The sequence below is a fragment of the Lepisma saccharinum genome, chromosome 3, assembly GCF_977018435.1.
Source record: "Lepisma saccharinum chromosome 3, izLepSacc3.1, whole genome shotgun sequence".
Taxonomy (NCBI): Eukaryota; Metazoa; Arthropoda; class Insecta; order Zygentoma; family Lepismatidae; genus Lepisma; species Lepisma saccharinum.
Window position 1 is genome coordinate 2738101 of NC_139231.1, and position 27341 is coordinate 2765441.

A 27341-nucleotide genomic window follows, 5' to 3' on the forward strand; every position below is an offset into this window, starting at 1 on the left:
TTTGTTTTTCGAGATTAATTTTCAAAACGATTTTTCTGGTAATCAGTACCATTTTCCAGATTTGGTTTCAACACTGATTCTCAGTTATCAAACTGATTTCTTGAATACCGAAAGCGTCAAATCAATTCAACAGCGCTAGTAATAATTACGACCTATTACATTTCTCATTCGTAATGCGACAAACGAAATATATAGAACTCTACAGAAAGCGCTCTACCTGTTATCTTTCACGGTGTGAATTTTCTCCATGTGGAATAATCACAATGAGATAAGATACACATCATTTTGCAGTTGCTGAAACAAGGAAATTGAATCAATTATATTTTTACTGAGCCAAATGGCACCAATGTTGCAAAGCAAGACCTTTTACTCCTGCTAATGAAGTTATCAAATGAGTAATTGGGACTGAACTCGCATTAATTGATGACGAATAAGTATATATGAAACTTAATCTAAACTTGATTAAGAAGATAATAAATGGCATCCACGTAATGGTGGCAGATAAGAAAAATATGTACTATAGGATGGCCTTGCAAAATCACTTCTTGCCTTTTTTATACTTATATGTAATTTAACGGAGTCATTTCTGTCTCTCCTTTCCATTGCCACAACGATTGTTCTTCGACATGTGATAACAGCGTCCAACGTATTGTCTTCCACTGTAAGCGTCAGCTTTTATGTAACACTTGATTTAAAATCCACAACGCCATGATATATTTGCACAGTAAATAGAAAGCAATAAGTTTGGCGCATAATTCAACAACGTCAAGCTAGCCTCAGAATCTTCTAAAAATACGTTCCCCGAGGACACTGATGCCTTGGAGTAAAATGTTCGATTATAACACCATTAAGCCTTGTTTCCAAGATATGAAAAACTCAATATGCTGACCAAGGCAGTAATTTATTTTATTATAAAACATAAACTAAACGTAACGTTTCAACCTTCTAGCAAGGTCATCTTCAGCCTCTGCACCAAGTACAAATGTAACAAGGTACAAAAATCAGGACGATATATATAAACAAACATTACTCCCCTCCAGACTATTAGAAAGTACAATCGACAAGGGAAAGCCACCTGCTAGAATGTTCCAGAACGACTTTCTAATCGTCTGGAGGGAAGTAATGTTTGTTTATATATATCGTCCTGTTTTTGTACCTTGTTACATTTGTACGTGGTGCAGAGTCTGAAGAACACCTTGCTAGAAGGTTGAAACGTTACGTTTAGTTTATGTTTTATAATAAAATAAATTACTTCTTTGTAGCTAATCAGTGGTGATTTATTCACTCTAGTTTTTGGACTTTAACCACTGTTATTTTTTAAAAGAGATTTGCCTACGTTTCGGAGGCTGAATCTGCCTCCGTCTTCAGGGTAGCGTGTAGTCTGTTGGATAAATGGTTGCCTTGGAGGAATATTCTTGGTGACCTAGGCTCCACCTCGTCTGTCAGTCACAAGGACCTCTATATACATAAAGTTTCGAGGTAGGATTATCAGTGGCCCAGGCTCCACTTCGTCACATGACCACGTAAAGGTCACGATCAAGGCTTCGTGTGGCACCGTTACGTTTCCACCTTGATCCCCGGGGACTGGAGCGCCCCGGATTGCCTGAAGACGGAGGCAGATTCAGCCTCCGAAACGTAGGTAAATCTCTTTTAAAAAATAACAGTGGTTAAAAGTCCAAAAACTAGAATGAATAAATTACTGTCTTGGTCAGCATATTGAGTTTTTTATAAAATGTTCGATTCAATTTGGATGGATCCGAGCGACTGGGATACAAGTCCGGTACCGATTAATTTATCCGCTGATAAAGGGGGCTAAAAACAAAGTTTGGAGATTCTGTGAACTGTTTACGAAAATATAATTGGTAAAGTAAAAATTAGGAAGGGGATATTCCGATGCATCCGCGAATTGCTGCATGTAGAATGTGACTCAATGAGACTCCCGAGTTCGAATCCCGGTCCGGGGATGGGGGGGGGGGTGTCTTTGTGAATGTCCGTTCATCAATTTCATCGTCGCTATTAGCCAAAAGTGGCAGAAAAGTGGAGCTAAATAACAAAGAAAAAATCAAATCAGGCAGTTCCAAACTGGAAGCGTCAATAGAGCTGTGGAATTTCATTAGTTGTGCGCCTTGAGTAAATACCACACTCAAGACCGTACAAAAAATACCTGGATATGGAAAATACATTATTTCATTTCTATTATTAGCCATTAATTCTGAGCAATGGCACGTTCCTAGTGATCCTTTTGAAAGAGAGCAAGGTATGAATAAGATTACTATAGGTGTGTTTCACCTACGTCACAGACTGTTGCATTGTGGTTTCGAGCAGCCATGATTGAGGCCAGTTCTTGTAAACATACGGAATTCAAGCGGGAGATACGAACACAGAAATTCGTGATTTCATATTGTACAGATGTAACGAACGCTACGTGATGGATATTTTCTTGAAAAAAATAATAAAGTTGGCCGCAATCATGACGGCTGTGCACATCCTGATGTAACATGAATCCTACCTATTGGTCTACCCTACTCCTCAGATACTTAACAATGATAGAACTTTCCTTATTAATTCGTGGGAATTCATGTAGAAGATATGATTTAAATTGCAAATTGTTATTACTGATTTAATCACTCAGTGTGTTTCTCTTGCGTCTTTTAGAAATCGACTACCGTGACACAGAATAATGTTCAACTTTTTAGGTTTGCATAATTTCTAGGGGTAATAAATATTAATGGACTTGTGCCAGCTACGTAGCTAGATATTTTGGGGGTTTAGGTATACCTAATTGTAGTTAGGCTCCCCGCCCCTCACCCCCAACCCTCGCTCACTACCAACCACCAACATTTTATATACGCCCTTCGATATTTTCTTCTTGACATGGTTTGTGATATTTTCATCCAACAAATTTTGAAATGAGGAAACAAAGATAAACTTACTAGAAAGTAACATAGGTAGTTCGCATTTATAATTTTATAAAAAAGGCTAGCGTATTTAAGAGTATTTTCGTTTTGCCTTAAGTGTCTGAAGAAACGTCCGATTACTACTGCTGTGGGAAACAGAAAATTCCAGCAGTGTGTTGTCAGAACATAAGCCTACACGTAAAGGGAGAAAAAATGGACGATTTTACTGCATTGAAAGCAAGAAAACTTCAGCTCCAAGTATTTTCTTTCTGAGATATCGTGAGTGGTCCAACTGGGAACTTTATGTACCGAGTTGTTGTTTTTTTTTTGTTTTTTTTTTGTAAATTTTATTTAGAATCATGTGTAACGCATAGTTTACAAATATCTTATTTTTGAATGGCGATATCTATTTTCACGTGGTGACCCCCAAAGGAAGTACCAAGGTGTCACTTCATCAATTGAAAATCTTCAGTGGGAACAAGGGTCGAGTAACACCTTGCATGTTTTTCTTCTACTCTTATTCTGACAAGTGTAATTCTTTGTTGTATTTATCGTTAAAAAATAAATAAATAAATTTAAAAGAAAAACACTTAATGGCGCCCTAGGCTTTTCAGACCCTCGTTTAAAGGGAAAAAGAATCTAAAACTTACATGCAGTGGCGGTGATTAGTAGGGGCGTGGGGAGCGGTTGCCCCTCCATTTTTGGAATTTTGCCCCGCTTTCTCGGTGAGCAAATCCGGCCCACTCGAGCCGTCCTACAAAGAGAAGAACCTCACCGGAGCGCTACGCACAAATTTCAAAGTATATTTTTTCATTACCTGGGAAAACTCCATCAAATTGTCCCTCTACGAAGAGGGCACATGGACGCTCACATCAGAAATTGAGCGAACATTGAACACTTCAAACATGCGTTCAAAAGGTGTTCATGATACCATTTTGGAACGATAATGTCTAATTCTAAATTTAATATAAGATCTTGCTCACTCTTTCTTGTTCGAATAGTTCTTGATATAAATACTCATAAACAGGACAAATTTGATTTTTATTAAAAGATCACGATGTGGAATTGTCATAAAATGGTCGAAATCCGAGAGGTCAAGTGTCAACTGAAGAATCCAGAGAAACATCATGGTAAGTCACATCTTCCTGTCTTCTGAAGAGAACTATTCCAAATTTTCAAGACTCCTACTATTTCACTGTATACCATTTTTAAACTTTCACATTTCTCATGGCTTACCGAGGTTTTCGTCTGTACATTTAGAACATACAAAACTACACTGACGGAGCTATTTAATTTTATTGACAAAAGCTAATCAATAAAACTGGACTTATCAGGTTTTTCCCCTGAACTCTTCAAATGTTATATGATTGATTGGACGTGGATCGTCTCTGTTTTATATTCTTGGTTCGCGCTTTCGTTCATAGGCGTGGCACGGGGGGGAAGAAGGGGCAGATTCTCGCCTAATACTCTCTGAAATTTACTGTAGATTCATGCGCGTGCACTCCGTTAGAGCAAGGCCAGCAGAGCTGGCCCACAGCATAACTGTTACAAAATTACTTCTTTAACTTTTGGTTTTTCATTATTTCTTCCGTGTTGCCTCAACAGAATCAACCTGCAAACCTCCAAGGTTCGTCCTTTTCCGACATAAGGCCTTGAACACCCTCTTGTGGCGTGTTGACAAAACATCAGCGACACATCACCCCGGCCAGCGTGTTGCCAAAGCCATCAAGGCTTTAAAACAGGCGACCTTGAATTACCCAATAGGAGACTAGCTTATGTGGAGGGAAAGTTTGTTTTACAATCGGTATTGGATGACAAGAAGTCGGATGCCATCGGTGTAGTCTGCTGACGTCCTCAGAGTTGCGATCTACACGATTAAGAGTCCATGTGTACTGTATACTTTCAGCGTTGTAGCATATCCACCAAGCTAGTTAAATTTATATTCATAAATATAATTTCAAAACACAGGAGAAACACAAAACTATGATTGCTGACATATTCTATGTGAAGATAAACGTTTCAGAGCATTCAGTCTAGTAAGACAGCTAACATGTCCATGGGTGCATCCGCCAAATAGAGTTGGTAAAACTCGCTGGCCGCGGTCACACTTTTTCCAAGCGCTTTGCGAGGTTAAAAGTTACTATTTTACGGGCGGCTGAATTCCCATGTGCTTCAAAAACTTTAGTGTTGGCGTTGTTTACTCTTTACTACGGAAAGAACTACGTAGCGCCAAAGTAGATTGGTGAATATTGCAGTGTGTGAAAACCTGGAAAATTGTTTCTTATCCGCGATCGTCTGTTGCATCAAATGCTTTTGACAACAGACCAACTGAAATTCGAAAAAGTGAACAACTGCACCCCTCTCATTTTTTCAATATAACGTGTCATGTAGGAGCAATGAAATGTTGTTGTTTTTTTAATTATTTTCTGGATCTGCTTCCCCAACAGAAAATGTCACCGCACGCCACTGCCGTTATCAAACAATATTATGGTCTTTAAGTATTTTCAAGCCGACGAAATTCCCTAACAACTACGGAGGGGGTGCAAAATTTCCTATGCAATTTAACTATCCAAATTCGTTCTCTAGCAAATTTCTTGTTATTAACAATCCCACATACTTTATTCGTTAGAATATGTTACCTCTATGTGTTTGCAGAGAAAAATGCCCATACTTTGGAAATCTGTAGCGGCAACTGGGTGCTAAAATTACGGGGCGGTGGGGGCAAGGACGGTTTACTTTTTCTTGGTAAACAAGGCTTAGCATTTAGTAGTAAAAAGTGGCGCAGTGGTAGCATCGTCGCCTTGTAATCAAGGGGTACCGGGTTCGATGTCCGGTGGAGGCACCTAGTGGTTCGGATCCCACTTTAAACTGTAGGTTTAGTCCCGATTATCCTTTCAGTGCATAAAGTGGACTTAAAAATAACAATTCAATTCAACAACAATTCAATAAGTGGTGATAAGTGAGGGGTTAACCACTCACACATCCCTAATAACAGTCACTTTTGGCAATGAATAAATTATGTGTAGTTGTTTTGAATCTCCTGTACGAAACCATGTTTATGCGTAAATTAGTCTCTGAACCACAGAGAGGGGAAATAAAAGAGCGGGCAAAGAGCATTGGTGCCACGGAAGTTTGAATTCTTAGTGATTTTCAGCGGGTCCGGACGCACACTATAGCTACACGCCCGTTTCGTACCTATTAATACAATAAAACTGAGATGAAAATTATGAAATGAAGTTTTTCTTTCTCCAATTCAACTTTCACTAAAGATTTTGCCCCCCCCCCCCCCCCTCCGTAATCAGAGGGTCTGCGCACGCCTAAATTTTCGTCTCGAAGGGCCAGGTCTCGGTCTGGTATCGATTGTGAGGAAGCAAAATTGATCTCGACAGTATCCCTAACCCTATACTGATGTTTTTAAACAAGCTATCTCAGAGAAGTTCTCCATTCACAGATAAAGAAAGACACGAGCATGAAAAATCCACTCAATAAACCAGGAATGCAGCTGATAATGTATTTCCTGACAACAATATAAGATCACATTTTCAGATTGCGATTCATGTCGTTTATTGCTCGGATTTCCGTTAAGTCGTTCGGTCACCTCTGTCAGTCGACATAGAAACAAGATTCATGTGGAAACTTACACGCAGTGTTGCCAAATCAGATTTCTTGAAAAGAGCTAAAATGTATCTTGAATCCACTTTCAAGGAACTCGATTTTTTTTAAAAAAATTAAGTTTGAATCCATGCTCTTTTGAGTTTAAAACAACTATACTGAGAGATTATCGACTTTCCACAATCTCGACTAACAGCTGGGCTATTGTCGGACATTTCAAACCGACGGTGACCACACTCCTGTAGCGACTGGAACCAAGGACTTTCTACGTTCTGTGTTATAGCAGTGGTTGTAGCATTCTACTAAAATAGGGGCCAATGTCACAATACAGTGGAAGAGACCACTTAGGAATGCAGAAACATTTTTTAAAAATTAAGTTTTTATGTAAATAAATACTTAGTACCGTTATTTTTAATTTTTTATTATTATTTTACGTCCGTTTTCCGCTATTTTGGGCCAATCATTTGGTGATGAAATTATTATTAGATGAAACTGATAAAGTAACAACCATACCCACACCAGGTTCGAACCTGGAACCGGCGGCAAAGATATCGTGAGTTAAGCAATATGAGCCGCTATTGAAGAAAATCCTGAGTCATAAATAATGTTTTATACTTCGGTCATTTCAACCCAGCAGTGAAAATACGTAGCGTAAAAATCTGAGTAAAATGTGAAATGGCAAACCAGTGCAATCCCTGTAACTTGTATATCTTGTCAATCGTACAAGCAACACTATACAGGGTGCCAACGAATTTAGGGGCACGTCACTGTAACTTTTGTATTAATTGAGCTAGTATTTTTCTTTCCTTTTCATCTTTCTTTACACGTATGTAAAATCTGACCGACGTGACGGAAGAAGTGGATGTTGTTTAGAATGGTAGCAAGTCGCGTAAATATTGAGCAGCGTGTCAAATGTGTACTTGTATTTTCCATTACCAACAACGTGTAGCTGAACGTGGACCTCTAGCACTTAAAAGTGACCTCTAGCACTCGAAGTGACGCTATTTCAAGAATCAACAAGTTATTTGATGCAACCAGAAGGGTTTCAGACCTTAAAAATGTCGTATGCTACGAACAGATAAAAGGAAAGTCAATTACGTCCCTAAGCTTGCATTGATTTAAATGGATATCAAATTGATAATTATGTGGAAAACAGATACCTAAAATTGTCATTGTGATGCCTAAGTTACAATCTACAGGAAAAGAAGTTGCTCAATGTTAAACGTAATTGATGATCAAAAGGTGCCCCATTAATTCGTGGCCATCCTGTACACTAAATATGGTTTGCGGAACTGAGAAAAAGTTCCTCTTTAAAAGGAGCACAAAAGGTCTAGATGTGGCTCAAGAAAAAAAGATGAGTTGGCAACAATGTTTACAAGGTTGTGCGATTGACAATCTCACTTTAACGGGATTTTAGTTTTCGCAGTAGTGGAGCGCACGTGAAGAAATTGTTAGCATTATCGGATTTGCTTGGCGGAAACATTGATATGTTATCCAGAGTGAAAAACGGCCTTCAAAAGCATGTTTGGCATTGAAGCTAGAGCCGTGACTCACAGATTCGTTTATACAGCACGTTTGCATAACAGTACCAACTTTTTATGATATGATACCACCAACGGGTAAAGAGGATTCGAAACTATACCTCGATATTTAGTCGACATTTGGTAATGAATGCATAACATTAGCCGCCAAAATTCACGACTTAGTCGCTAAAGCGATTTAACATCAAACGGTTAGATTCCTAAACTAGTGTGATACGGAGAAAATGTACCTAGACGTTTTTATAATCACACAGGAAAATGTAAAATTAATGCAATCTGAATTTATTTAAATATTCCTTTAGTCTCACATGGAATAACGTAAAGTGTTACTTTGTCTGACTTTGGTTTGTAATATGTTACCGAAATTAGAAAAGTAATTCTAGTGGTTTGAAAATTTATTTAAAAAAAAAATCTTAAGAAAAATATTTGGACCTAAAAGGAATGAGGAGACAGGAGAATTTAGAACTTCATAATTTGTATTCATCTCGAGATATTATTAGAATGATTAAATCGAGATGACTTATTTGGGCAGGCCATGTTTCACGAATGGGCGAGGAAAGAAGAGTTTACAGGATTCTTGTTGGGAAACCTGATGGTAAGAGACCTGTAGGAAGGCCAAGAAGATGGAAGGATAACGTTGAGATGGACCTAAAGAGGGAAAAGATTGGATTGATCTTGCCCAGGATAAGGACAGATTGAAGGCTTGTGTTGCTGCAGCCATAAACCTTCAGGTTTATGGAGGCTAGAGAGTTAGTTAGTTAGTTAGTAATTGTAGTGGTACTTTGTAACTTTGCATTATCTTGATAAATTCAGTACTGTAGGATTGATTTGCAGAGCGAAGCATGCTTTGTCGTATTGTTTTAAACTTTTGCCTTGGAAGTTACTCTGGGAAAACCTCTACTACGGATAACAAATGCGATACTTGTGTAAACAGTTAATTGCCTTCATAGCAAACTAACGTAACGTAACGGTAAGTGTAACGCGTTACTTTTTAAAATAGCGAACGCAGCCCTTTTAGTCAGCATACAATAAAAATACTAAAATATTACCAACCAAATGCATTCGGGAATGAAAGGAGTGAAGGACAGAAAGTCATGCAAAATATGTACTTCAGGAATTTCTTCGTGCTTGACGTGTTACGAGTTTTGATAAGTTTGTCCTGTTATTTCTGGATATCTCTACATTTCAAGTGCTGTTGGGTTATTTTCTTTCAATTCTCGTGACGTATACTATCTCTGAGCAGTGTTGCTAGACCCAATTTTTAAAAATCACGATTTTTATTTTATTTAATCACTGTTTTCGAGAAATGTGAAAATTAAATTAACATTTCAAAGTGCAGAATATTAAACGTTTAGTGTGCGAACGTACAAAGGATGAAGATCCAGAAATAACAATGAGGAATAAGAGCTGGATAGATAACACTGGGGAACAGTGAAATTGCGGCACAGTGTTTGAGAGCTAATTTAGGGCAATTTCATGCTGCTGAATAATTATATAATAATATATTTCCTGAATTGGCTCTAATTTATGAAATAAATGCAACTAAACCAAAATGGCGGAAACATAAGACATACATATAAATGAACTTCCAACAACAATTTAATATTTCTTTTTGTGATTACAATCATTATTATAAAAATAAATTTATATAGGCCTATGATCATAATAATTAAGAAAATATGTATACAATGAAGTAACAAACTATGTGAAACGTTTTCTATACGATTTCCTGCTGTATTGCTTTTTAGGATGTAAGCTCTGTAAGCTCCAACAGTAGTCGGCCATCACGTGGCGATCCCACCGTCCTGGTACCTTTCTTCCATTATCCTTATATCCTGATGGAACCTTTCTCCCCGTTCTTCACTAAAATCACCAAGGTTCTCAAGGAATCTGTCAATGTGGCTATGTAGAAAATGTATCTTCACACTCATATTAGCTCCCAATTTCAATTTTTCAACATATTTCCAACTATATCGGGGTACTTTTCTGCTCTGTGATTCCCCAAAAAGTTTTTGACGACGGACACAAAGCTCAGTCAGGCATCATATTCGATGTAAGACATGTAAGTTGTAAAATTAGCATCATTTATGAGTGTACGAATTTGTGGTGGTCCGTCCAAGATTCCGGCCTTCAATTTTTCAATACTTAGTCCTGGAAAAGTGTGGCATATATATTTGAAACAATCACCACTTGTATCTAAGGCCTTGACAAACTGTTTTATCAACCCAAGTTTAATATGCAGTGGCGGAAGGATGATTTTGCCCCTATCTATCAGCGGTTCATGAATGATATTAGCTTTTCCCACTGTAATATTTTCCCTTGGGGGCCAAACTTTTATCGTCCAATGCTTTTCTCTAGCACGACTATCCCACAAACATAGGAAACAGGGATTCTTTGTGTACCCACTTTGCTGTCCTAGTAAAAAAATCACCATCTTCAAAATCCACACACACGAGCCACTTATGTTCAGCATATTCAATTTTTTTCTAAAACCATTTTTATGTTTTGGTATTCTTCCTTAAGGTTTGTTGAGTGTCCGATATATTGCCTAGCAATGCTTCATAAGTTGCCTAGCAACAATTTACAAATAAATAAATAAGTTTCTTATGGGAATTTCAGCCCATTATCAAATTTTGATATTACCTAGAAAAGCGTAGAGTAATTTTACCTCCTACATTTTCCATGGTGTGTTTATTTTTATAACTAGAGTCAATTCAACTGAACCAATCATACAATTGTCAATCACAGCTGTTTTGTGTGCTGAAACTGTTATTAAACTTTATGCCGCAAAATAAAATCTTTTTTTTGTTCCCCAGTGTAATCTCTTAATTGGATTGCAGTCCCTGTAAATAACTTTTTAAGTAATTGTTTCTTCGTTGTACGAGAAGATAAAAACATTTAAAGCTTAGAGGGTTTTATTCTAAATAGAGATTGTCGTTCGCGTAATACCATCACCGTTAGGGCTCTTCGAAACTTTTCAAGACGAAACCTGGAACGAGACGGACGTACCCTTTTGAGTGATCGACCACGCCATCGAAGATTCCGGGTTCGAACCCCAGCCCTGGCATTGGTTTCTCTTTCCATTTCACGCATGTCCATTAATCTCCATCATCGCGATTAGCCTAAATGCACAAGACAGACAGGAAATAAGAAAAATACAAAGGGAAATACAAAATATAGATAAATATGAAAATTTCGCCTGAATAAAAATGTTGTTACTACACATACGACTTATTCATATGAACTTATTGATTGATTGATTTAGTTTATTTTACTTCACGTTTTCTGCCTCTTGGCTAATTTGCGAAGATGGGGATAAGTGATGAAATTGATGAATGGACATTCACAAAGAACCAAGGCCGAGCGGGATTCGAACCCGGGACCCTTGGCGTCGCAGCGCGATGCGCTAACCACTTTTTTTTATATATAAAGGGAAACACCCCCTACACGGAGGTATCCCCAACCATTCACACTACCACTTGGCCACAGGGTCCTGCTCATATAAACTTGTGTCTGATTATTTATAAATACGATGTACATTATTGAATGTGAAAGAAATTGCTAGCGTGCAATCTTAATTGGATATATATCTATTGTTATATTTTGCTACCTCCGAGCACCTCTGGAATTCCATACTGTAGTTTTTGCTACATTTATATTAGTATCTCTATTTTATGAGTGGGGGCTATATTTTTCTTAATTCTATACAGGTATGGCGTAAGGCGAAGAGTAACGGTTTCGCACCAGTTATGCATTTATTTAAATATCGTCAGAATGGGCACTGCTACTGAAAAATCCACAGCGAACAAGAGAGTATGAATTTCTCCCCATGTTGCAAGTGGAAGCGAATTTTTTATTATTATTATTATACTCCATGAGACCTTAAAAAGATCGCTTCGCGGGCTTGTAGCAGACGACAATATGGGGTGTGTCTTTGAGAACCAATCAGGTCCGCGAATGAGCGAGCCCGGTGGCCACAGCTAGCTCGCTGCACCCTTCTGGAAGGGTGAGTGACCTCAGCCTCTTGCTACCTCGGCCTGTTTGTTCGGCTGAGGAACAGTGTTGCCACATGAAGGGAAATTTCCCTTTTTGAAGGGAAATTTGGAGCTAATTTTAAGTGAAAAGGGAAAAGGGAAATTCGATGAAAAATAGCGAATTTTCAGGGAAATTTTAAGACAGACTAAACATTAATTATATTAAACATTATAACAGATTCCAGTTTTGAAAATGAGAACTTATTATTTTTTTTTATTTTGTCGTATACTTTATTCTGAGAGGAAAGGTGGAATTTGGGTTGACCCACATCTGGCTACCGTTAGTGGCCGGAGGTCTTTGGCCATTCACCCTTATGGGAGTGGGAGTCCGAGGGTATTGTTTATTTAAGCTTTCCCCGGTTCTCTGAATTTTGCCTCAAACACTACACGTGCAAACCATAAAGTTATCTTTGTCGCAAACCTATCTTTACTTCAGTCTTCATTGGACACTGGGTGGGTTATTCGTCCTGTGGGAGTGTTTGGTGGAAGGCTGTGCCCGTCTTGGACGACGGGAGAACAAGGGAAGCGAAGTAAACTATCTGCAACTCCAGAATATATTAGAAAACGTCGTGGAGAATTATCGGAAGATGAAAAAATACCGCGGAAACAAATTTAAAAAATTCCGTGCACAGTGGCAAGAAGTGACAAACAATAGATTAAATTTTAATAAAAAACTTGCTGTGTTTTAGAAGTTTCTTCCACCTAATATGTGAAATTTACCAGAATAGAACATTTGCTCAGGTATGTACTATATATCTTTTTTTAATAAAACGCGTATATCCATGCGCCGAACTTAATATTTTTATGGGGAGGCAAAAATGTGATTTTCCACACAAACTCTTCATATGTGCGCCTTACTAGAACAGCATTTTGTGTAGAATATTTTTAATTTTCTTCTGATGGTGTGATGAAGACAAGGGGCATTGGTCTCCCTAAATCCAATCTCTGTTTGTGTGTTTTGCTTTTTACTGATGAAAATCTTCAGTTCCCAACTATAACATAGTTTTAGCTTTCATCTCAAAACAAAAAATGAGCTTGGTTTAGAAATAAATATAAATCTTTCAAAAAAAAACATTTACAAGTTATTGATTTTATTGTTTATTGATTTGGTTTATTTTACTTCGCTTTTCTGCCACTTTTGGCTAATTGCAAAGATGGGGATGAGTAATGATATGATGACATTTATGAATGGACACTCACAAACAGCCATGTCCAGGCCGGGATTCGAACCCGGTACCCCTGGCATCGTAGCATTTAAAAATTAAATTGATTAACATTTTATACATACATACGAACATGGGTCAACGATAATATTTAATTATTATTATTAATAATAATTATAATAATAATAATTCTTTAGATGAAGGGAAAAAATGGGCGAAAAAGGGAAATTTTACCCCTTGGAAAGGGAAATTGTGCTTACAAATTGTGGCAACACTGCTGAGGAACATACGACACGAGAGTATCGGCAACAGTGTTCGAGCGAAGTCTGCTGTTAGCCCGCGAAGTGCTCTTTCTAAGGTCTCCTGCAGTTATAAGCTAGACACAATGTTTGAAAAATGTGATGATTAAGAATTTTCAGAATACCATGTATTCCTTATGGAGAAAAAAAAACAAACAACAACTTCAACTTCAAATTACGGTTAATCAAATGAAAATTTCGACTTTTCCGCCTGCCAATCAAATCTTTAATCTGTCCTCCTTCCGTCCGTTTTTCTGTGCCATCCGAAGTTTGATATTCCGAGGACAATAAGTAAACAATAATACTCCCATAAGCGTAATGTTTAGTTTTCTCCTCCTCCTAGGACCATCCAGCGCACAGACCTTTCTTTCTCCAGCTTGCAGCGGAGAAATGTCGGTGGGGGAGGAACAGTTCAAGGTTCTCGCGTCCGGCTGGACAAAAACTGTTCCTCCTGCCCTTAATGCGTTTTAGGCCAAGGGGTGGTCATTCGTCAGCGCACCAGATTTGCAAATATATCACAGATCTCTACCAGAGTAAAAAAAAAAAAAAATGTGTTCGCCTCAAGTGAAAATGTGTTGTATGTTAAGATTGGGATAGACACTGGCGTACGCAGAGGGAGCTGATGTAGCTACATCTCCCTCCGAAATTTTTAGAAAAATCTAAATTTTCAAATTAAAATAGTCAAAAAGTGGGAAAACACCGAGTATATAAACGCAAACCCCTTTATATGGTCCCCATTACAATTCTTGTCTTCCAACAACTTTCAAAACAAAGGTATAAATGTAATAACGAATGTTTTTAGGTAATTACGAAAACTTTTACAGGGAATTGGGAATTCCGATATTTTTTTGACTTGGCAACACTATGTGTGGAAGCCCTAGATTCTTTCAGGAGTTTCTCAAGCTCTCACCTTAAACTTGATAAGAAAAACGTGAGATCTTGAAGTTCATAGTCCGCTACCAAGGGACAAATTGTGCAACAATGTGAACCAAGTTGACGACAATGGACTCATATCGATGTCGACGATAAGATAGACTTACCATTATCTGATTTATGCTATTATCTTTGTTCCAAACACAAGATACCGAAACATTCCCCCTTCATGTAAGTGATAGTAACTCATTAAGTAATGCTACATTTGCGCATTAAGAAATTCAAAGAGATTGGACGGGATGATATGCTGCTGCCCCTGTTCCATTCGTTATGCCTTTTGGTGTGATATCTTTATTTCACACAATTCAACACAATAGTAGAGGCGTGGTAGTGGTGCAAGACGAGAGTGAGGAGTAAAGAATATTTTGTGTGTGTGTGTGTGTGTGTGTGTGTGTGTGTGTGTGTGTGTATGTGTGGAAGAGGAGGCATACTCAATTTGTATGTGACTGAATGAAACACATTGATTTAGTTTATTTTATTTCGCATTCCGCTATTTTTGGCTAATCGCGAAAGCGAGGTTGAGCGATGATATGATGAAATTGATCACCGTACACTTACAAAGAACACCCATGCTCAGGCCAGGATTCGGACCCGGGATCCCTGGCGTCGTAGCACAACGTGTCAACCACGCTTCATTATACTAGGGCCAATCAAAAAGTAAGTTACACCCCTCCCGTGTAAAACAAAGAAAACACATTAGAAAGAAAATAATTATTGTACAAAAATGTATGAACATTTAACTTTTTTTCGACTGTCACCAAAGTATTCCAAGCACTTTTTGAATCGTGTGACCAGTTTTTTTTTTATTTCTTGTGTGTAAAAATTCCGTCCAATTTCAATTGAGTTGACTTTTACGCTCATCGGTTAACAATCGCGGCACCCAGTGAGAGCACAATTTACGATACACCCAACTGGTGATGAATCAGCATAGACACACTATCGTAGGATATGTTCAGTTCACTTGCAATCTATTTTAATTTTCACGTGGCGGGTGGCAAGGATGATTGCATTCACAAGCTCCGTTTTCTCGATAGTGTTCACAGTTGCAGGCTGTCCAACACACTGTTCGTCTTTCACGTTTGTTCTTTCCTCTTCGAAAATCTGATCATGGGGTGTGACATTGCATTCTCACTATACACCTTGACAATTTGGCGATGGATTTCACTCTCATTATGCCTTCGTGTCAACAAAAGTCGGGCAACAGAGCGCACCTTAATTTTGGACGCCACCTCAATACGATGCGCCATACTCATACGGTGACTACTTTCATATTAAATCAGCTGGAGCATGGCTGCTTTGGGTATGGGGAGAATACATTCCGGACAGTGTTGGCACCAAACGTGATTATTTTATCTCTTTTAGTACAGGAACACGGCTCGTATACAGAGTGGCGCATATTGTATCTACCAATTTGAGTTGGCAACACTGACAGAATATACCTGCAAATATGTGGCACACCTACATCCGTGGATAGTTGGGAGTCAGGCAATTAGTATACCATGGAGCGTTGGCCAGTGCAGACATGGATTGCAGCGGTTGGAGCCTTCATCCAAATAGATCTACATCATGAAAGCCTTCCCGCATCGCCTCGAATAGTACATTCAAGCAGAAGGAGGACATTTTTCAGGTTGACAGATGTCTGCATTGTCCATATTATACACTGTATTAAATGCCTATGTGTATATTTTTATTTCATAATCACATAAGTTACTACAAGCACTCACTGTCTTTTCGTTGTCGTTTGAAGTTGGTAGATACATTATGCGCCACCCTGTATATATAAAAGAAAACTCCTAAGGGGTAGTTTTCTCTGTTTTCACGTGCTGCGCATTTTACTCAATTCTCAAACATAAACCCGGGACCCCTGGCATTTTAGCGCTCTGTGCTAGAGATAGAGAGGGCAGAACTTTTTCAGAACCTATTTTAGCCAAAAGTGGCAGAAAAGCGAAGTAAAATAAATCAAATCAATCATTTAATCAACATACTTATTATGTTCTTGACGACACAGAAATGAATTGAGTTTTTCTTCCATGTTTTTACGTGCGTAATAACTCAGAAAATATACTATTGCTAATTCTCCATTATTTCTTAATTATTTTATTGAGTAGCAAATTTAAAAAGTTTTAACGGATATTCAATATACACTAAGAACTAAAAATGCATTTTTAAATGAAGTGGAAAATATTTGTAAAGTGGATGAAATTTGAAATTATGTCGATGTAGTTGAATAGCTTGAAATTTAAAATGTTACTTGTTTTTGTGACTTCGGCAGTCCGAATGTCTACATGATGATTGTGAAAACATGAAGTTTGACTGAAGAAAGAAAACCCTTTGTATTTATTGTCTTAACAATTCTGACTTCTATCCTCTGTACTCAACATACTTGTAGAAACAAGTGTTGGTGTTTGAAGTCCACTTTACGCACATTAAGGCTAATCGGGACTGGACCTACGGTTTAAAGTGGGATCCGAACTACTGTGCCATGTGCCTCCACCGGGTATCGAACCCGGGACCCCTTGATTACAAGGCGACGACGCTACCATTAACATATATGCTGATATTTTATGTACAAATATATTGATCAGGATCTTTAGCTTTCCCTAAAGAGAGTGCATATACGAGACGCATTTCAAGAGAAAGGGCCGATTGATTAAGTCAACATTACTATTCAAGCACATTTGGTACTGTGTAACTACTCTCTGCAGAGAAGTTCGCCGCCTGGGAATTCAGCCAATTCAACTCAACAGCTTTCAACGCCTCAGTTTCTTGGAATCGTTGAGACGAAAGCCACCTTTTGAGGTGCAAGAAGACATGATAGTCACTAGGCGAAAGGTCCGAACTATTCGAGGAGTGATCAAAAATTCCCTATCCGAATCTCTGAAACGTCTAGAGAGCGAAGGCAACAGTGTTTGGACTAGCGTTGTCATGGATAAGCGTAGCAATTAACGTCGTCGGTTTTGTATGGCACGTCTTGTATTGATAGTGTTCCACAGTACACTTTGCGACGTGATTGTTTTCCCGGCTCCATGAAATCCACCAAAGCATACCTTGTTGGTCCCAGAAAACAGCTGCCAAGACTTTTCGTGCAGATGGAGTTTCCTTGAACATTTTCGCCTTTCTTGGGTGTGAACGCACACCATTGCCGTACTTTTCCTTCACTCATTACACTCGGACCATACCCTTCGCACAATTCTCTGTGAATTTCGGCAGCTCTATGACCTTTGGCAGTAATCAATCAAATCGCGGACCGTTCTTCTCAATTGGCGGGGTTGTGTAATCGCGCAGCCATTTTAACACGCTCTAACTCACAGGATAACCAACAGCTGGCTAGCGAAATTATGATTGCTGGGTCGCCAATGGACTAGTTGATGTTACTGCTCAGGCACGATACGTTCAGTCTTGCAAGTCACTTTTTATAAATATTCGGCCCTTATTTCTTAAATGCGGTATATGCAAACACCTAGATTTGAAATGAGCCTCGTATATGCAGACACATAGATCCAGTAAAGAATGGAATGCACCGCTAAGTTTGATTTGCGCATTCTTGCATTATTGAAGAGCAAAAATATTCAACTGTTGAAAAATAGCTACGTGACGTATCTATGGAACTGCAATTAATTCCTTGTTCATCGCGACCGTGCGAGAGAGTTCCATTTTGCTTTCAGATAAAGTAACCATTCTAGATTTAATTTTATTTCGAGCTCAGTGAAAAGTCTTCAGGAATGGCTAACATGTAAGTAGTAATGAGTATGATTAAAACTCTGAGCCATTTTACATTGTCCTTGAGCATGACTGTTGACATTTATGACTTTTCTGTTGCAAGAACTGGCTTTGAGATAAAGAGTTGAAATGTTTAGCTTAGATTTGGATATAATCTTGTGTTCATTTACTACCTTTTCAAACTCCACCACAACTGATTTTGGTACTCTTCTTATTTTTATGTCCATTTCATTTTTTTAAATTCAAATCGTAACTATCGAAATGCGATGACTCGAACTTGGATGTCGGTGACGCTTTCGTGAGTCCAAGACCCAACACGCTTCTCCATCAGAACATTTCCTTCCAATTCTTCGGCTCATAATTATTGTCCTTTATCAGGTTCTTGCACAATCACAGATTTGAGCTTTCTTTCGGGTAAAAAACTGCTTTCACTTGTGAAATAACTTTCGAGTTTCCTAATACAGAGCGTTCGAAAAGTCGCCGAAAGTTTGAGAAATTTTGGCTTATAATTTATTGAACTTGTTAACGTAATGAATACATGCATTTGTTAAATATGTCTTGAAATACACAAAAAATAATTTGTAAGCTAAATGTGAGTAATACTGTAATTATCTGAGGTCGGTAACACACTGACAAGACAGTAAACCACTTTTCGCACGTTGAAATAATTAAAAATAATATTGAAACTAAATTTGAAGCAATCATCCATTGCGGTTTTAGCTGGTGCCGGATCATAATAATAATAATAATAATAATAATAATAATAATAATAATAATAATAAATTTTCTTTATTCAGCGGGCGAGGTTCAGCCAAGGGCTGCTCTGCCACCTAACCCTTGTCAATATGATAATACATATGAGATTATTATAAACTTATGGAGCAGTAAGCTAAACGTAAAAATAATAATAATAACACTGGGGAACAGTGAAATTGCGGCACAGTGTTTGAGAGCTAATTTAGGGCAATTTCATGCTGCTGAATAATGATATAATAATATATTTCCTGAATTGGCTCTAATTTATGAAATAAATGCAACTAAACCAAAATGGCGGAAACATAAGACATACATATAAATGGACTTCCAACAACAATTTAATATTTCTTTTTGTGATTACAATCATTATTATAAAAATAAATTTATATAGGCCTATGATCAAAATAATTAAGAAAATATGTACACAATGAAGTAACAAACTATGTGAAACGTTTTCTATACGATTTCCTGCTGTATTGCTTTTGAGGACAATCCCTCTGTACGCTCCAACAGTAGTCGGCCATCACGTGGCGATCCCACCGTCCCTGGTACCCTTCTTCCATTATCCTTATATCCTGATGGAACCTTTCTCCCCGTTCTTCACTAAAATCACCAAGGTTCTCAGGGAATCTGTCAATGTGGCTATGTAGAAAATGTATCTTTACACTCAAATTAGCTACCAATTTCTCAAAAAAAATTTCAACATATTTCCAACTATATCGGGGTACTTTTCTGCTCTGTGATTCCCCAAAAAGTTTTTGACGACGGACACAAACCTCAGCCAGGCCTCAGATTCGATGTAAGACATGTAAGTTGTAAAATTGGCATCATTTATGAGTGTACGAGTTTGTGGTGGTCCGTCAAAGATTTCTGCCTTCAATTTTTCAATACTTAGTCCTGGAAAAGTGTGGCATATATATTTGAAACAATCACCACTTGTATCTAAGGCCTTGACAAACTGTTTTATCAACTCAAGTTTAATATGCAGTGGCGGAAGGATGATTTTGTCCCTATCTATCAGCGGTTCATGAATGATATTAGCTTTTCCCACTAATATTTTCCCTTGGGGGCCAAACTTTTATCGTCCAATGCTTTTCTCTAGCACGACTATCCCACAAACATAGGAAACAGGGATACTTTGTGTACCCACTTTGCTGTCCTAGTAAAAAAATCACCATCTTCAAATCCACACACACGAGCCACTTATGTTCAGCATATTCAATTTTTTTTTCTAAAACCATTTTTATGTTTTGGTATTCTTCCTTAAGGTTTGTTGAGTGTCCGATATATTGCCTAGCAATGCTTCATAAGTTGCCTAGCAACAATTTACAAATAAATAAATAAGTTTATTATGGGAATTTTAGCCCATTATCAAATTTTGATATTACCGAGAAAAGCGTAGAGTAATTTTACCTCCTATATTTACCATGGTGTGTTTATTTTTATAACTGGAGTCAATTCAACTGAACCAATCATACAATTGTCAATAACAGCTGTTTTGTGTGCTGAAACTGTTATTAAACTTTATGCCGCAAAATAAAATCTTTTTTTTGTTCCCCAGTGTAATAATACAAAAAAAATTAAAAAAATTAAAAAATGAAGAATGAAAAAAATACATAGGAATTAGTTGCATACAAAAAAAAAGTGTAACTAGAAATACAAAAGACAATAGTAATAATAATACAATAATACAATTCCTTTTAGTGAGTGACTTCATACCTTCAGCAGAGCGTATAGAAGGAATAGTGTGTGCACTCCCTGAGTTGCCGTGGTCCACCGCCTAGATGGCAGTGGTGACGTTTGAGACTGCGCGGAAGATGCTCGCGTTGCTTACATAGCTAACTACATAAGAAACAAAAATTCACGTTACTTACGTTTGGAGAAGAGCTCAGCAGCAGGATAGTTTGAAGAATTTCCGAGATGATTTTGCTGTCTTCGAGGCACTTAATTCCTTTCTTATCTCATTGGTGCGGAAGAAAAATCGACATTTCAGATAGTGGAATACGAGTTTAGGTAGCGTACGTAGCACATGATCTTCACAGCTTACTAATTGCGAAGTTTTTACAGCAATTATATTTAAATTGTCCAAACACTCAAAAAATATATCACCCCATAAACTATTAGCACATGATAATTTCTCTGCAACATCATCTTCCACTCGTAACAGCTCATCATAAACACTTTCCGATGCATAGGTAAGGTATTTACAGCCGTCGCCCGAACCATAGTCTTGGATTAGCGTAAGTGAGGCAGGTACGTTAGTTGGTTTCCCGTGCAGAAAAGTTGTACACAGTTTACAATGCGTCACTTTTGAAATATACCGCACTGTGTATCCTGCCAAATGATACACCAAGTATTATTTACCAACACTTTGTTCATTTAAGTACGGTATGTTGTTTTCCCAGTCCGGTATTTGAATTTCATCTTCAACAATAGAAATTTTTTCTCTTATTTTATTTTCAGCTTGCTTCTTCACCGAAAGATTTTTATTTTCGGTTGCTGTTGCCAGAGTTCGCATTTCATTAACAAAAGACGTCAGAGGAGATTCAGTCCCGTATTCACAGTTCCGAAAATAAAGCAAGTTTTGCTGGTACGTAAATTGCTTGCACATATGTAAGTGCAGAAAATCCACACTGGAGGGATGATCATCACAAGTGAATGACCGTAATATACCAAAATGGCGTTCTATAGGATCTTGATTACATTTTCCTGTCAAAACGTACTTGTAATTGTTCTTCCACAAATATTCGGACACTTCTAAAGTACATACTTTCTAAAGTCACTCTTAAGAACTCTAGCGTTTTTTTTTTTCTGAAGCGAAGGAATTTCGATTATCTGTAAGGACAGCATTCCATTTTATTAAAGTTATATGTGCTTCTGATCCTTTATATATTGCCTGTGCAGGAGTCATATCCAGATCTACAGCTGGGTACGAAACACGTAGGCATCTTGTAGTTTTCGCTCGCTGCTGTCTCAAGCACAATAATAATGCGTTGAACACAACACAAACTAGTCACAACGTATCAATCACAAATCTAACGACACTAAACTCAATAACGTAACAACGTTGTCATTAATAAAAGTACACAATGTTATTCTAGCACAACAAAACACAACGCTCTACGTAATGCGCGGCCGCACTGCAAGCAGAAGACGCTCGCAAGCGAAGGTGCTGCCAGTGTTTCGGTGGGGCACCGCTCTGTTCACTTCGCTTACGAGTCATTCCATGCGAAATCAACACAGCCTTTGACCTGACCATCTCCGATTTTCATGAAATTTGGGGAATTGAAACTATGCATGGAACTTAGTAAGTATAACATTTTTTAGTTTCGTGCGTCTTGTAATTGTTAAATTATTCAAGGTCAAAGTTTGCAGAAATTGCCTTTTTTGAGCCCGCTTAGCTATACTAAATCTGCTGTAACTCCGCCCCTATTTCGCCTAGGAAGCTCAAATAAAGCTTATTGTACAGGGAATTGAAAAAGCTTTCCAGTGATATATAACAAGCCTACCTTTGGATAAAAATATAATTTTGTCACGTGACCTTGACTTTTGACCTTGAATATCTCAAAACATGTCATCACCAAAAATCGTGAAAAAAATATATTTGGTCCCTCATACCGTACTCTAAAACACACCAAAAAATCATTCTGGGACTGCAATGGGATCAGAAGATACAAAATAATATGTGTAACTATGTGACTGATAAAAGTCCCATTACATGAACTATGAAGAGTCAAATGTCCCTTAACACTCCCTACAAAATGTGAAGGAGTTATCCTGGGTATAATTGGTCATGAAAGAAATAGGTTAGGCACAGGGAGATTTCTAGCCGTGTGTGTCAAGAGCAGGTTCGGCATATTGTTGACCGCCATATTGAATTTAACGCAAACATTTCAAAGGAAAGGGGGTGATGTGATTCGCGTATATCAAATCAGGCTAGAATTTCACGAGAAATGAAGTGACGAAGGATTTTCCAACGTATCTTACGCCATCAAAAAGTTATACACATATCTTTCACTTACGATATATGCACATTATAATGTTGTCAATGTTCCTGTGAGCACACTCGTTGACGTCTGTCACACTCGCATAGAACATTTGGTAATGTAGCATGTGCAACAACATCGCAAGCAGCAACTATGCCTTCTCTCAGATGGTCAATATCAGGGACTTTTAGTGCATGCACCATTCTCTTCAAATGTTTCTGAAGGTAAAAGTCCTCCTAAGATGTTAGATCTGGGGAATGTGCAGGCCTTTTAATAGATCCCCGTCTGCCCATCAATCTACCTAGAAATTTACCATGAAGAAATTGCTACAATGTCCAACATAGTGTGATCACACTCTGTCCTGTTTCAAAACTCTCGAAAAGTGCCATATCCCGTAAGCAAGGGTGAAAAAACCTGTTCACTTAACAAATCCAAGAAGCCCTCACCATTTAAGGTTCCGTTGTTGAATATGGACCAACCATTTCCGTTCGCCATACATTATACCACATAATTAGCTTACCAGCAACAACCATTCGACTGAGCAAATCACAGGTATTGCATACTATTTTTATTAACTTCACCGTGAACATAAAAATTTGCCTCGTCACTGAAGAATTTTTCATTCCAAAGGAAGTGTCACGTAATTGTTTGAGATACTTTTCCCAATATTCTTCACTATTCAACTATTTGGTGAATGTAGCTGATTAAAATCATATGCAATGGTGCGTATACTTCTTTCTCTCCCAAGATGTCAGCGTGATCTCGATGAGTTCCTAACACGTTAGGAGCATTCCAATGCTTTGTTTCTAACACCTCGAAAAGGAGAAAATGGTTACAAGCATGCAGTAATAAATTTTTGCTGGTTAAAGATACGTTAGAGAAATCTTTGCCACTGCATTTCTCGTGAAATTCTAGCCTGATTTGATATACGCGTATCACATCACCCCCTTTCCTTTGAAATGTTTGCGTTAAATTCAATATGGCGGTCAACAATATGCCGGACCTGCGCTTGACACACACGGCTAGAAATCTCCCTGTGCCTAACCTATTTCTTTCATGACCAATTATACCCAGGATAACTCCTTCACATTTTGTAGGGAGTGTTAAGGGACATTTGACTCTTCATAGTTCATGTAATGGGGCTTTTATCAGTCACATAGTTACACATATTATTTTGTATCTTCTGATTCCATTGCAGTCCCAGAATGATTTTTTTGGTGTGTTTTAGAGTACGGTATGAGGGACCAAATATATTTTTTTCACGATTTTTGGTGATGACATGTTTTGAGATATTCAAGGTCAAAAGTCAAGGTCACGTGACAAAATTATATTTTTATCCAAAGGTAGGCTTGTTATATATCACTGGAAAGCTTTTTCAATTCCCTGTACAATAAGCTTTATTTGAGCTTCCTAGGCGAAATAGGGGCGGAGTTACAGCAGATTTAGTATAGCTAAGCGGGCTCAAAAAAGGCAATTTCTGCAAACTTTGACCTTGAATAATTTAACAATTACAAGACGCACGAGACTAAAAATTTTCATAGTTACTAAGTTCTATGCATAGTTTCAACTCCCCAAATTTCATGAAAATCGGAGATGGTCAGGTTAAAAATTGCACATATCTGTGTTGATTTGGCATGGAATGACTCTTACGGGAAGAAAACGAAGTGCGCACACTTCCTCTTCTATACGCTCTGCCTTCAGTATCTGCCCCGACTCTGCCATTGTTCCATTAACAGCAGATCTTTTATTTTACCTTTGAAATATAATGGGTTGTTTACACTAGCGATATTTGCAGGCAATGCATTCCATGCTTTGGGAGCTGAAAAGGAGAAAGATGATTTATAGGCCGTGGTAGAGTGATGGGGTAAATCGAAGTTGTTCCGCTTACGGGTAACATACTGATGGATTTCCCTACGGGAATGCATCTTCTCAAACAGGTACTGCGGTTTACCTTCTGTCAGTATGCGGCGTATGAAACAGAGATAGTGCAACTTCCTTCTGTTTGCCATGGTAAGAACCTGATTATTATTTAAGAATGGAAGAATATGATCGGATCTTTTTGCTTGAAAAATGTATCGGAAGCAGGCATTTTGCACCATTTGTATTTTTTTACTGAGCTTTTGCGAGAGTTGAGGGCCGTAAACATTATCACAATAGTCGAACAAAGGGTAGATTAATGCTTGGATGAGTCTTAGCTTGCATTCCGCAGGGAGGAAGTCACGGGAACGATTCAGATTCCTAAGTGTTCCATAAGCTTTCCTACATTGCGTCTTTACATGTTCTGTCCAATCAAAAATTTCGTCAAAAATCAGACCAAGATCGGAAAGAGACTTCTCCATTTCTCCACACACCTCTCAAGTGACATACTCAACATAGTGATTCGCTGTGTGCGTGTAAATATTAACGCCTACTGAGACGCGGAGCAACAAAGCAACAGAACGCAATAGATCTGCTTCCGGCGTCTTAGTGGGCGATAATAACCTTTAAGATAACGTGCAGACTTCTGGCACGGAAATTCCGCGCTTTGGTTCCACGCGTTTCCCTGTAGTGGGCGTTCCACCATTTGATTTTTATAGAATCAGACAACAGAAGTTCTCTTGCTTTTTCTAGCCGTGTTTCTCCACGTCTCAGTGGGCGATGCGCTTAAAATGCATTGTTGACAAACTGTGATTGTACTCTGTAGGTCTCACACCGAGGACTGTAACAGCGGCTCTGCTCTAAATATAACATAAACTCGTTCTTCAAGGTCATACCAATCCCTCATGGCAGGCTTGCCAACTCATCCGGATGTGTTGTTGTTGTTTTTTTTTTTTTTTTTTTTTTTAAAAAAATGAGTGCGGGAACTTTTCGAACGCACTGTACAATATGTTTTCCTGAATATGGCTAATATTTAATATAACGTTACAGATGAGACACAAATGTCAACAGTTGTTTAATTGCGACCTTATCATGTTATTATGTGTTAATGATATGATTGAATAGTTCTCTCTCAGCCAGCATATTCTTTTCCAGTGCCCTGCCCACTGCCCAGAAACTTGATAACGGAAAAATTAACTGTAGACAGGAGGGTTCTTTCTTTGAGTACCAAGGGCTATATTTTACCACTTTCTTAATATTTCTTATGATCTTTTTTAATGTGTTGCTTTTGTGAATTTTAATTGTAAAAGTATATGATATAGGTACTGCAGTTAACCAGAAAGGCATCTTAACTGACATCAGTCCTTCGAAATGAACACTCACCTAAAGTCCGATTCACCTCACTGAAGTCTACAACTATACCATCATCGTGCTATTTGTCGAACGAAATTACTGTAGGTTGAATTTCATTTAGTACTGATCTTTCATTTACTCACATTTTGGTATCAGGTTTAGATTCTAAGTCGAGGACCGGCGTTAGCTTGGCTGCAACTGCTATGGCCTTATAGACTGCAAGTCGTGGGTTCGTTCGATACCAGATTGCGAAGTTGCAATTCTGGTGGTTTGAAGAGCAAGAGGAAATTGTCGGATCGCCCGGGTAGCATGCATAAAAGTAGGTCAGTAACTTCTACTCCTAGAATCCACAGGAGAGGAAGGAGTGTTGTTCGACTAGGTGTCCTGTAAAACGCGCCCAGTGAAAATTGCGCCCAGCGAAAATAGCGCTCAGTACGGTCCCTACCTGTCAATTAATCATATTTTTCAAATAAAACTGACTCCCATCACACTTTATCCACACTTTCCTTCGTTTGCCTTCCATACTTAACTCTGTCCTTATTAACGCACACACTGAATTTTCTGCTTCTGTCTTCATACATTCGATCACGTCTTTAATTTTTTAGGATTCGGCTTTCCCAGCATGTTATTAATTTTGTTGTGCCAGCCTTCTACTGCGTTGGTGGTTCGATGGCGCCGTGTGTAGGAACTCCAAAGACTGACCGGGACTTCACAATTTTCTAACCACCTCTCCACAAAATAGTCGAAAAACTCAGAAAGCTTGGCGACCGTAGGTGCTTGGGAATGTATCTCGAGCCAGCCATGGAAGACATCTTCAGGCCGAAGGAACGCCAGCGCAGCACACGTGCGGATATGCAATCTTACTTCTTCATTTTCCCTGTATTCGCGAGTAAGTCCCAATTCTTGCACTTTTCTCCACAGACATTTTCTCATGTGGAAATGGCATCCGTGCACTTCAACTGATGGGAACGCAACTTTTAGAGCAGAAATCGCTGCTGGTTCAAAATCAGCGGTCATATTTTTACGATTCCATTCTTTCATATGTTCAAGTACATTACGAAAAAGACGTATGTATGTCTCTTTTCCTTTGTTTGGTAAGAATGCAAAGGCCACTGGATAGATGTTTGTTTCACTCTTTGGCTTCCAAAGCCTGCATGGATCGTGTATATTTGAGAAAATTGCTTGCTACA

The 27341-nt window shown here is 38.3% G+C and overlaps 2 protein-coding genes across 4 annotated transcripts in view; both read right to left on the bottom strand.

Annotated features, from left to right (window-relative positions):
- Window positions 1–27341, bottom strand: part of Mct1 (Monocarboxylate transporter 1) — a 255551-nt gene that overhangs the window by 180110 nt on the left and 48100 nt on the right. The gene's annotated exons all lie outside the window — the stretch shown is intronic.
- LOC145984875 (uncharacterized) lies at window positions 26737–27168 on the bottom strand. Its single transcript, XM_083118250.1, has one exon. It carries the CDS (start codon window positions 27166–27168, stop codon window positions 26737–26739), a length of 432 nt encoding a protein of 143 aa, XP_082974376.1.